At 45.3% G+C, this 13,032-nt stretch overlaps 1 protein-coding gene across 1 annotated transcript; it reads left to right on the top strand.

Annotated features, from left to right (window-relative positions):
• Positions 1 to 2,565: 2,565 nt before the first annotated feature.
• LOC109856197 (myb-like protein P) lies at positions 2,566 to 10,853 on the top strand. The gene is made up of 3 exons (XM_020431208.1): positions 2,566 to 3,618; positions 3,691 to 3,830; positions 8,621 to 10,853. The coding sequence occupies exons 1-3, from the start codon at positions 2,939 to 2,941 to the stop codon at positions 9,499 to 9,501; spliced, it is 1,701 nt and encodes a 566-aa protein (XP_020286797.1). The 5' UTR covers positions 2,566 to 2,938; the 3' UTR covers positions 9,502 to 10,853.
• The last annotated feature ends 2,179 nt before the right edge of the window (positions 10,854 to 13,032 follow it).

The following is a 13,032-nucleotide window of genomic DNA, read 5'->3' as shown; positions in this document are numbered from 1 at the left end:
GATTTGTCGACTTGTTTGAGAGAAGACGTTGAGTAACTCAAGTAACGTGACTCGTAAACTCGCGCTCATTTGTCCACGGATAATTGACATCAAATTTAGAAAGACGTTTCTAAGAACAGCACTGTGAAAGCGATATTTTTGTAGACACGGTGGCTGTGAATTATTACGTTCGTCTGTTTATGTGACAAGGTGGAATGAGAAACGCGTATCTTCTCTCAAAGCTGAAAATGCAAAACTGTCCGTGTCTTTTTAGCTGTACGTTTCTTTTCTAATAAAATAATCGGTAATTTCTCTCTTATTTTGCATAAGAATAATAAAAAGCATAAATAATTCTTTACACTTTATTTTGTTAGAATTTTTTTAATGAAATATTTCAAGTATTAAAATATCGTGTGTGAGAAGAAAAGATAATAGAATAAAATTGATATAAAATTAATTTGTGTAAAATTAATTTTTTAATGCCTACATGAATGAAAAGAAAATAGTGCGCCCATATGTGCGACGAGCAAGCCGCGCTATATATAAACGCGACTAACAAAATGGTTGGATTCTTGATGAATAAAAGGTCTATTATCGCATTAACTACGGCGCCCGCGATAATTAGTTTTCGCGGAACACGATAATACTGCGATACCTTCTCGCGCGGCTCACCTACCACGCCGTTATTTCGCTCGAGCGCTAACCAAATAATGAGGTAGTACAATTGAGGATTAGTCAAGCCACGTTTAATCCAATTTGTCATGCGACGCGATCATCGTCGTGATCATAATTTTGCATGATGAAATATTATGTCTCAGTGCAGAGACACACAAAGTACAACTTCTAAATAAAATTAAGCCTAATCGTACTTTCGTATGGTTACAACCAAATACGGTGAAAAATGTTTGAAACTCAAGCACATTGTATCAGTTAGTCGTTTATCTTTAAATGTAGTACCGAACAATACGCGGCAATCATTAAAACTGTCAAAATGCTCTACCGCCGCAATCTTTTGGCGTATGTATCTTTCCAATCTCGCCAATTTCCTGGAAAGAATCGATCACTGCGACAATAGCGGCGTTAGTCTCACCGAACAATTGGTCTCGAGCTAATTCGATGATGATCGGAGGAGTCGGAGGGGAAAGCAACCGGGAAGAGGGAAGAAGGTATAGAAAAGAGAAAGAGAGATCGAGAATCGAAGAGAAACGAGGTTCACGAGAGTGATGGAGAGATGCGAGCTGTTGACGGTGCGAGAGAGGGAGATCAGTATTGCAGACGCATCCACCGGTTACGTTCGATTGGCTGGCAGGGCGGTAGGCCAGCAATTACCTAAATGGTCGGGTAAACAATATCCGTGCGCCGAGTTAAGAGCGGAGCGGCAGCAGCATCAGCTCTCCTCACATCAGTCTGTCCGTCCGTCGGTCGGTCGGTTGGCCGGTCGTTTGGTAGTTGTGTTGGTTCTGATTTGATCGCCAGCACCATCACCATCACCACCACTACTACCATCACTGCCACCACCAGTGCCATCACCGCTTCCACTGTTCAGCATGGAAAGAAAGAGAGAGAGAGAGAGAGAGAGAGGAAGAGAGAGAAAGAGAGAGAGAGAAAGAGAGAGATACTCGTGTAGCTACCACGATTATACTCTCTGTCCTATACACACAGGAGATTGCTACACACAACCGATAAAGTAGCCGCGATGCGCCGCCCCCACCGCTGACATGACGATCATCGTCAAACCCACCGAGCGTTTCGCGATCGCGTTATACATGCGGCGAGCATGCAATTCCTCCACACGTTTTACCTACCTACCTAAATACCTTCTTTCTTTCTTTTCTCTCTTTCTTTCTGAGAGCAGCGAATAACGTCGCGACGACGCGACGCGTGTTAGTTCGAAGGAAAAGGTGTATTCCTTCATCTACGCTGCGCTTTCCCCTAGTCGTTGTGGTGGTTAAATCAAAGACAAACCACTTTAGTCGGTCCGATCGCGGAAAGAGGGCGGAGAGACGCGGGGAACCGGACAAGGGCGGAGTGATGCGGGGAACAGTGGGGGTGGCGGCGGTACCTGTGTGTACACACCCGAGTATCTGGCGAAAGCTTGCCGCGAGACGTTGCACGCGTCTCGTTCGCGTGTTCGTGCCTCGTCCATTCAGACTGTGATACGTTCGTGTAAGTTAACCGCTCCGAATACGTGTATGCGTGTGCAGTGATGCGCGCGTGACCAACACAGAGAGGCACGCGTCGTCTCGTGGTGCGGTTCTCGGTTTACGAGCGTGTTAAAAGCACGTGTGTGCGCGCAACCCCCGATCGAGAACCGTTCCGGCACGCCTATTGGCGGCCTGCGAGAGCTTTTCAGACGGCTCTGGTGGGGTTAACCACGCCCAAGCGAGGCGGAACGGATCCCCCTCCGCTCTTGCTGTTCCACTCGGATCCACGGTCGCCTCCGCTCGCGACGGTTCCTCTCCACAGCGCTAATAATACGCCGATATACCACCAATTCTGCCACCATGACTCTACGCGAGGCTCCCAAGAGTAGCTGCCACGGTACGCGCGCCGCGTCGGGCAACCAAAGACATTGCTAATCGCGCGCCCATGCCGCGAAGAATGTTCTAAATCCGCGATTTTCGTTCGTCCCGAGATCTTGGCAGATCGGTATCCGATCCTAATCGCGGGTAGTGGGCGATCATCATCATATTGGAATTGGCTACATTGATTGTTTTGTTGTTGCGATATATCACGCTAGTGTCCACACATTGATAGGGTTAGAATTAGTGACACGTTTAACAAAGTGCGACATATAATGGATTTGCATTGATTGTGACCGATCAGATCGGTTTGATAAAAGTGAACTCTCCGAGATTGAGAAAGTTTACAAGATCGCAAGCGATCGTTGTAACATTTTGGAGTAAAGATGAAGGAACGCGAGATCAGATAAAGAAGGGTTGTGTCTCACTAACGGGTAATGTGGAGAATGCAGGAAGGCAGGACCGTGTCGCCTCTAGGACCGGTCGTCCTACAGCGAGAAGAGTCCGACATGCGAGCGAGTCTGTCTCTACCGCCGCAGGAGAGAAGACCTGTGTTGCTCGTACGCACCAGTGAGCCGTTCCCGAGGTACGACAGTATGCGACAGCAACAATCGCCGCCGAGCTCGCCGATCCTGCGATCCGTCACCGTCGAGAAGGATCAGTATCACGATATAGATACGCAAAGCAGGGAGAAAAGGCCAAATGACGAGGAAGAAGAAGAGCAAGATGAGGAAGAAGAAGACGAGATCGAAGACGAACGGAATGCATCAGCTAGAGAAAATGTTGTCGTGGATGATGAGGACGACGAAGAGCAGGAAGAAGAGGAAGAAGAAGAGAGTCGGTCCGAAAGACACAGAAACGGCAATTATCACGAGGACGGTGACGTTGAGGTAGACGTGTGTCGGGAAGACGCCGACGAGAGCAATCCTAGTAGTCCGGTTGATCTCACGGCACCTTCGTCGAGAGGCGTCACTTCGGAGCAGTTTGTTCATCCGTTCACCAATCGTGGAGTGCATTCTTTTACCTGTGTGCAAAGTGGTGGCCACGGGCCCGTTGGTCATGCGACACCAGTGTATATATCCGGACACAGCGCTACCGGCTCGACCGTGATGACAGTGTGCACTTCCGGCGGCGTGGCGCGCACCACCACCGGCACGTCGACAGGTAGCATCACCACGACCGCCACCAGCACGGTGCAGACGAACAACAAGCGGTGCCTTGCGTTCTCCGTCGAGAATATCCTCGACCCGAATAAGTTTACCGGTGGCCGAGTCGTTCACAATCGTGTTCAGCAGCGCCGACATCGACAGGCCGGCAGTGTGCACGAAGGTGATTAACAAGTTCCCTCGTATTTATGTTGTCTTTGCCCGCGGTCTCTCGGAGAACGATTTAATTGACGTTCTCGATTAGGGAGATCTGACACATATCTGTCGCACGGCCGAAACACATCGCGGCTACCTCGGCAAATGAACTAAGAATAACCGGACGCGTGACATCTTAAGCGGCGCGTTTCAGTTAGGATTTAATTGGTTGAAACAGAAAGAGAAAGAGAGAAAGAGAGAAGAACAGCTGGTAGGCTTTGGAGTCATCTTTTCAAGCTAAACTTAATTCCTTTGACTTTGACTGAAGAATTTGTTCTGAGCACACGTATTTATTACGAGATAAAGTATATTAATGTGCACATAATCTTATTGTTTTATATATATATATATTGCTAAAAATGTTAGAACAAATATGACACTTGTAAATAATAATTTTTTATTTTATTCAATCTTTGTTGCAAATGTCTCTTTTCTATAATTATTAAAAATATAAACGTAGATAAAATTATTTAAAAGTCAAAATTTTTTTGGTGTAATTATTACATATGAATGAAGTTTTTAATTTTAATTCGAGATTACAGTGTATGTGTTCTTTTTTTTACGTAAAATCTGCTATCATTTTTTGGCTAAGTGTCACCATATCTCCGGTTACATTGAATTATACACTCACAGTGGGTTTGTGATCAATAAAACCTCGATATTTTCCGCACTGTTTAACGTAACTGTATACGATTTTTCGAACGATATTTTTTCACGCTCGAGCTTTTGCCCAACTGCGTCTCTCAGTCCTCTTGACGCTTCGCTAGTCTTCTGTCGCTTCTTCCTCGTTCTAACTTTAGACGCTAGAAGGAGGACTTCTTCACCGACGATCGTGCAATTTTGGGAGCTGTCGGTCTATTTGCGTGTACGACGATACACGAAGAATTCCAGCAAAAGTGACGACGTCTCACATGGAACGTGAGAAAGAAACTCTTCCAGCGTCTCATTAATGTCATTCCTAATAAACATTATAATGAACGTTAACACCATTCGGACGAACAACAGGATTTCGCGATGCGAACGTTCTAATTTACACACAAAAAACGTAGCTACGAAAACAACATAGTTCAAAGACAATACATAGACAATAACAATAAAAAATAACTAATTTTTAAAATATTTTCGAGAGAAGTTTGATCTATTCTCAATAAATAGATGTTGCGAACCACACGTAGAATTAATCATTCAATTTTATTCTCTAACAAAGAAAAAGTGACAATTTATTTATCGTATCCTTTTATCGAAGATAAGATAGTATTTTATATTATGAAAAGATTTAAAGAGATACTACATCGTCGTGTTACCAGCATACATAATTAATTCGATCTCAATTTCATTGACATGACAAACCAATTTTTGTCGCCCTACTGAATGTATCCTTGGAACGCCGTGGAAAATTTATCGGCGATGGATTGCACGAGTTCGGTGACCGTACGTCGCGAAGATCCCAATTTCACAGTTGACTTTCGAATTTAATGGAGTCTGGCGAGCAGACGAGAGAAGTGGTCCTGCGGACCGATAAGGGACAGAAGAAGCATCCCGAAGAAGGGGTGAAGCGAGGCAGAAGCGGACGGTGGAAGAGACAGGCGGGGGAAGCGACGGCGGCGGCGGCGGCGGCCTGTCGGAGCGTGACAAATTGCTCCGCTAATCTGCGTTAACCAGTCCTTGAACCCCGTCATCGTCGTCCCTTTATCCCGGTACGGGACACCGGGTGCTTGCGAAATCAGCGGCCAGTCCAGCCACCGCTGGCCGTCTTCGTCTTCCATTGGCATGAAGCTATAAGAACGTTTTTATCGCGCCGATCGAGGAAGAAACCAAAAAATAATGGAGGGTGAGAGAAGGACGCGCGTGGTTTCCCGCTCGCGATGGATCGATCGCAGCCGTCGAAATCGAGATTACACGATTGTCGGCTCATCCATCTTACCGGGATGGTCGCCGCTTCCCATTAAAAGTGCATCAGATCCGAGCCAATCCGTTTTCGACTGCCGCCGCACCGAGATCCTCTCTTTGCCACCCCCGCCATCCGAATTCACCGACGGAATAATATTGCCGGTTGTTATGATAATCGCGCGGCATCGCGCCGTATCGTACCGCATCGCGCCAAGCCGCCCAGAAAATTGGCTCTTCTGCATCACAATGACTTCTCTCTCTCTCTCTCTCTTCTCTCTCTCTCTCTTTCTCTCTCTCTCTTTGTTCCTCTTTCTCGCTTACGTACGTTCTCGCTTTCTTCCCGCTCCCTTGCTCGTTGTCGCAGCATCCACGAAAGTCACCCCTCTGAGCGTTGCGTTCATGATTCGAGATCCACGAGATCTTCCGCTAGATTTCGGTGAAATTTATAATTATCTTATGTACGCTTCGGAGTCTCAGAGATCGTTTCTCGATTCGCATATCTCTCTTCGCAGCTGTTACATTCGTTATTGAGATGAAAGACTGCGTAATAATTAAATTTCATTTAAAAAATATGATGTAAAAACTATATTTGTGTTTAAATTTAATTTCTTATTTAAAAAATATAAATATCTTCTTTTTATTATAAATATTTTATATGAAAATTTTTATTATATATATTTTGCTATCTAATTTGTTGTATGCGAGAATTTGCAATTAAGACGGATGGATGTTGTTCGTGTATTTATCTTCACAAAGATAAATCGCGAACGCGCGCAATTCATCGCTATGAGCGTATCAGAAACGATTAGGGATTTTGTTTATTGCGTATTTTCCAACCCTGCCACTTGTCATTAAACACTGTCATTGTGTTTAATGAGGAAAACCGAAATGAGATAAGTATTCTCATGTCTGTTGCTTTGTCGCAGCACATTGCGATCGACTGCTACCCCTTGTGTACCCTTAACGTGTCCCTCAGGGACCGCGGCATATATCCCCGATCGCTTCGCTCGCACATAACCCGACTGTGATCGTGGTTAATGAAGAAGATCTAAACGATATGAATGATCCTCCCGCCGGCAATTTCATCGTTATAAAAACGCAATGACGGGAACGCGAATTGCGGCGTCGTTAATTTCCTAATAAACTCAATTAATTCCACGTCGTCGCAGCTGTCGTATCAGGCGACAAAATAGATAATGCTTCTCTTGAGAAAACACTTCCATTATTCTTCTCCTGGATCTACGTTGTCGAGAATGTGTCATTTCTTTTGGGGACAATGTTTGATATGAAAAAAAACGAAAAATATACATATATATATACATATCTTCTTTTCTTTTGAATTAAATATCAGATATATATCTCTTTCTCAACACATTTTTAGAAAAAAATATATCTCTTGTTTTATAATAATAACTTTTGAAGAATATATTCCAATTTATACTTCAAGAATCTGATAATTGCTGTGTTTACAGAATTCGAATACACTTTTGTTTGGACGTTAATTATAATTATAATTCAAGGTTCAAGGTAAATCAAAAAGATGAGCTAAAAACACTACACACACGTATATACGTGTAAAATTTTGTGAGTACTGATTGTATCAAAGACTGTGGATCGCTATCTAACAAAAACGCAATTCTCGATCGAGCGCGCGGACGAGTGGCGACGAAGCAGGAAGAAGGAGAAATAATATAAATTACGCAATTCAATTAGACGCAATCAATCGGCGCCCGCCAGGTATATCTTGATGCGGGGACCCGCGAGAATGGTGTGTGCAATCGGAAGAAGGCTAAAGAGAGGCGGGAGGGAAACAGAGAGATGGGAAAGGTAGCCGCTTGGCGGCCTGTACGACGCGGGGCAAGAACGATCGCGCGTTAACGAGATACAAATCCCATTACGGCGTAAACCTTCTCGATCCGTCGCCCCCTACGGACTTCCAACCCCCGGGCAGTGTGCTAGGCTGCAGGCTATGGGCCACGAGCCACGCCAATTCGGATAAAGTCCCACTATCTGCCTCTCACTTTCTCTCTTTATTCTGTTTACGCTCTCTTTCTCTGTCTCTCTCTCTCTCTCTTTCTCTTGCTGCCTTCAGTGCCGACATACCGTCCTCGTCGCCTATCCTCTCTCTATCTCTCTTTCTCTTTTTCTCTTTTTCTCTCTTCCTCTCTGTTTCTCTAGTTTTATTCGGCAAGCTATCCCCACTCGCGGCATCCCAGGGGCACCCCAACCCTCACGGACCAGAGCCAGGGAATATCTGTCCCCGGGACATCTGCGTGCTGATTGAATCTCCAATCTCCTCTCTCATTGAGCGAACGATTGGCCGTTCTTTCTCTCTCTTTCTTCGTATCTACTTCTCTCTGTTCCTCTCGGATTCGCGCCCGGATCGTTCCGTTTTGCAAGAGCTTGATCGGTGAGTCGGTCGCTCGATCGGCCGCTGTGCAACTCGATTTTTTTTCCGCGATGCGCATAAGAGACGAAAGAACTCCGCGATGAAGCATCTCAATCGAATACATTAACTAAATTCGAATAAGTAAGTCATTTCATAAACAAAATATGTGTGTGTAGATTAGTAATAGAAGGTTTTGATTTTTAAAAACGTGTATTAGCATAATTTGTAAATTTCAGAGACAAAGATTTCAAAAATTTAAACCGCGTATTTTCCATAGTAAATAAAATACGTTTTTCAATCCGTACATAAAGGTCAGAATCAATTCGCACGATGGGAAACACGACATCCACACTGCAATTTCGTCCCTCATATAATCAATCCTCGTCATCCGATACCGACCCCGTATCACTGTCTCTATCCCTTCGTGGCTACCTTCCATCATACGACACAAAAGTGATCTCGTGGTTATTATTTTTCAGACAGCGACTCGCGGGGCGAGTTCGCCTGCGGCAGCGGCCAGGAGGATGAGGAAGGTACACCGGACACCGTCATGGAAGAAATGGAAGAGGACCCCGAGGAGGAAGAGGAGGACGAAGAAATTGAGATGCGGGTGGTGGATCAAGATTCCGGTAGCGGGCGAGAAAATACAACCAGCAGCAGCACCAATACGACCACGACGAACTGCAAGAAACGGCAGTCCTCGTCGTCCACCTCGTCGAGCGGTGTTCAGGTGCAGAATTGTCAAGGTCAAGGTCAGAACGGGCAGAACGGCACCAGCGGTGGCGGTGGTAATAGCGGGAGTAGCAGCAACACCAGCGGCAAACCCAGAAGAGCGCGAACGGCTTTTACGTACGAGCAACTAGTCAGGCTGGAGAACAAATTTAAGACCACGAGATATCTGTCCGTGTGCGAACGTTTGAACTTGGCGCTGGAGCTGCAGCTGACTGAGACCCAGGTGAAAATCTGGTTTCAAAACCGGCGGACCAAGTGGAAGAAACAGAATCCGGGACTGGATGTGAACAGTCCGACGGTGCCGACGACACCGCCGCATCCGTCGCCGTACGCACCTGCCTTTCTCTTCGCCGCGCATCCTCATCAACATCCGTTGCCGCATTCGCACACGCACCCGCACCCTCACGCTCACGTACATCACCCGCCGCCTCCGGTGCCGCCACCGCCACCCGGATACTACCACCCGGCAGCCCCACCTTACCCGCCGACCGGACCGACCTTCTTCGGCCATCATCTGTCAGCGACTCCTGCTGCGACTGCGTCGGGTCCGCCGCCGACCTCGACGCCTTCCACCACTGGCCTGGCCCTATCGTCTCACCCTCATCCGCACACGCACCCGCACGCGTAGCGAACTCGGCGATGATACACTGCGCCAGAATCTTCGCCTTCGTAGTCCTCGGCAAGGAAACGGGGCTCGTGTGAGTAGCTCCGATCGCGACAAGAGAGAAGTACCAGGAATGGGAGTTCGCGCGCGTTTGTGATTCGTGAACTGATGAAACTTACACACCGAACTTTTGTGTTGGTAGACACAACCATTTGCCATTCCTTGACGATTGTTTTCTCGTAAACATTGTTTTTTATATGAGTAAAGAAAGATATTCTTAAAGTATTTTAAAAATAACATAAGTCTCCATAATTTATACAGACGTGTCTAGATGCGTGTTTTGAGCACACGTGAATCCGTAATAGATATAAGAAATAAGAAACGTCCATTTATCTTATTCTCCGTCGTGAGAGGAATATTCATAATTCAGAAGACAGAGAAGCATTCGTTGTTATTTCAACTTTTATTCTGAGACTCGTGTTATTTTTAAAACACGTGTAAAAGAGGTTTAGCGTTGGAGTAGCGATTTTCGTTCGATGTTCAGAAAAAGCAAGATTGAAAACCTAATTAAGTATCGAATCTCGAACGATGGGTGTAATGTTTTCGTTTGTTGGATCGGAGAGGGACGCGTAAAGCAGCCACGCAACGTTATATTTTGCCTTCCCGTTGCGCACGTGGAACGACTCGATAGCATAATCGGTTTACGTAGGGTGACGTTCGAAAAACGAGCGTATCATTCCGGCACGACATCGGCCAAACATTTTAAATTCCGCGCGCGTATTTTCCTTGCAACGTCGATCTTCGAACAACGTTGACGAGAATGACACTTTCTCAAGAAATGAACGCACTCACCTTTCGAACAGACATAAATCGACAAAAAGAAGCGGAACGATAATAGAGCGAAGGATGGAGCTTCATTAAAAAGTTTTGATTACTTCGACTTCTCCTAATTTGCACTCATCGCTCCTCATTTGCGAGTTTTGCATCTCGCCGGGATCGAACAGAAACGTAAACCACCACGTTAACATTGACCGAAAATGAACGAATCAATTTTTTGTTCGACAAAAACGAGACCTCGGTACTTTTCCTCTAAACTAAATGTAAACACGAACACCCGAGTCCTTGTCGTTTTCTCACCTTTGTAACATATTTCGTTCGTCGCAGCGGTTAAGCGACGGGGAAAACTCGTCTCTAAAGGGAAGTAGATTTTATCAGAAAACGCTCTTAGCAAGTAAGGTGCGCGAATGTGTGTAAGAGTGGATGCGCGAGGATGCGTGTGAGAATGCGGCCGATATGCGATTGTGTGTATGTGTGTGTGAGAGAGAGAGAGAGAGAGAGAAAAAAAAACAATTTAGTGAGCAATGTTTCGTGCCGATCGCGAGAAACGAGACACGCCCCGGAACGTAGTGATCGTTCCATGTGTAAAATAAAAAATCATACGTTACGCTCGTAAACACCTCCATCCAGTTGTGTACAGATACGTATTTAATCCCCGCTCCGCACGTGCAACAAGAATAAAGATCGATTTTGTTTGCCGCGCTCAAACCGTTGCGTCACGATAACAATATCGTATTTGTGATTAGCGTTTATCGCGAAATAATTTACAGTCAGAAGAATCTACAATCTGCTGTCTAATACCGTCATTGCAACCAATTACGTCATTACTTGTGAGTTTAATTTTGCTAACACGTCAATGGTATATTTCTCATCAATTTTTAGTACTTTTATTCGGTTAACACAACAAATTTTGAGACTGTCCGCGTATTTGTGTAAACTCGAAAATTGAACTCACACGAAAGATGTTAAGATATATCGAATCAAAATCGATCTATTATTACCCGACTATTTTTAATTCTTCGATGCTTTGCTCTCGTAGCTTTCTTATGGAAAAAAAAAGTCATAAGTTCAATTAGGACGACGCTGAAAGCCAAATTGGCCCCGTATCTCGGGGATCTTGGAATCGCTCGTAATTGCTTTTCTACTTCTCGGCTCACCGATTACGTATTTTTCTTTATCAGTTCTTAACGAGCGGCGATCGCTCGTCTGTCGTTCTCGATAGCGCGACCCGTCCGATTTCGGGCACGAGAAAACAAAGCGCCTGTCGTTTTTGCGGAAAATAAGGGGGAAAGTTCCAGTGCACGGAGTGCGGACCACGAACGAGGAGACTGTACAAGAAAACACGCTAAGTGAAGTGAGTCATTAAACGGTCGGATTGCGCAGACCTGCGTTTCGCGCTCTTTGAGAGAAGCAGCTTTCACAAAACCGTAGTCTTTCACGCGTAATAGCGACCGCATAGTGTCGCCTTGTTCGCAACTTCCAAAAGCAGCCACGTTCAATTAACGGAAAATTGCTCGCGCCCTGCTTTGATGCTCAAATTAGAAACTACTCGGCTAAGCCGCGCGACACGCGTCGTCGGTAATGCTCTGGCTACATACGCGCTTTTGCGCATGTCTTAATTATGAATTATGAAGGTAGAACTATTTCTTTGCGTTAGCGGGACACACAAAGCGGCTTCTGATTTTGCTGTTTCGCTTAATCGTCGCGAATCCTGCTATTACATCGACCGGTAAACAAACCGGAATTTCTTTTAGAATATCAGCTTTCTTCGAAGGTAAGTACTAATTTTTTTTTTTTTTACGATGTTCATTATTTATTGCAAATTTAGAAAATATTTCTCTACAGTTAACAACTTCAACATTGTTGACATCAAGTCGACAAAGGGGTTAGTACAAAAGACTGTTGATCGTACTTTATAAACACAAAAAAAAAACATTTTATTCTAAATCAAAATAAAAAGACAATTTGGAGAAAAACTTTGAGAGATCTATTCATTCCTTCGTTCCTCTTATTTTTGACTCTTTCGCGAGAGCCACCGTTGCAACGACGATGTTACCGAAGCAGGAATCAGAAGAAAGTTAAATCGACGCGAACGGGAATACGAAAGGAGAGCGACGAGAGAAAGATCCTGTCGGGGATGAGGAGAGAGGATGATCCGAGGGTTCTCGAAAAGGTAGGAGTGGCTGTCGGTCGGTCGCCGGACGATTCTCTCGAATTAATTCTTAGGGGTGGATTTGGGAAAGGGACCGCCGCCGCCACCGCCGCCGCCGCCGCCGCCGCTTCTGAGGGGTGTGAGTAGAGCGAGTGGACCGTGAAATAACCAACCCCCGCGCGACACTCGCACCCCTCGCGTTTCGAGCATCGACAGTGGCGTAACTTCGTTATACGCTTCCTGCGAAAGAGACTTTTTCCAGAAGACGTTTCTTCCCCTTCCGATCTCTTTTCCTCTGCAGTCGACGTAAGAAGTACTTAATTAATGATAAATACCGCACTCGTTGCATCTCGCAACGTTGTACTCTCACTAAGTGGCTACGTCTGACAAATTTATTTTGTCCGCTTAAACATCGTGATGGAAATTATCTTAATCGTTTCTAATCTAGCTATTAATTAGTCTCTGCTCTATATTGTGTTTACGGAGATCTCTTAATTGTCGCTCCGCAATTATTCTGGAATATTTGTGGAGCGCTGTTAGCGTAGTCATATCTCATATATACATAT

Source organism: Pseudomyrmex gracilis, unplaced genomic scaffold (genome assembly GCF_002006095.1).
Source record: "Pseudomyrmex gracilis isolate BER0280 unplaced genomic scaffold, ASM200609v1 scaffold_110, whole genome shotgun sequence".
NCBI classification, from domain to species: Eukaryota; Metazoa; Arthropoda; class Insecta; order Hymenoptera; family Formicidae; genus Pseudomyrmex; species Pseudomyrmex gracilis.
Note: the sequence above shows the minus strand (reverse complement) of the source record. Positions and strands in the feature narration are given on the sequence as shown.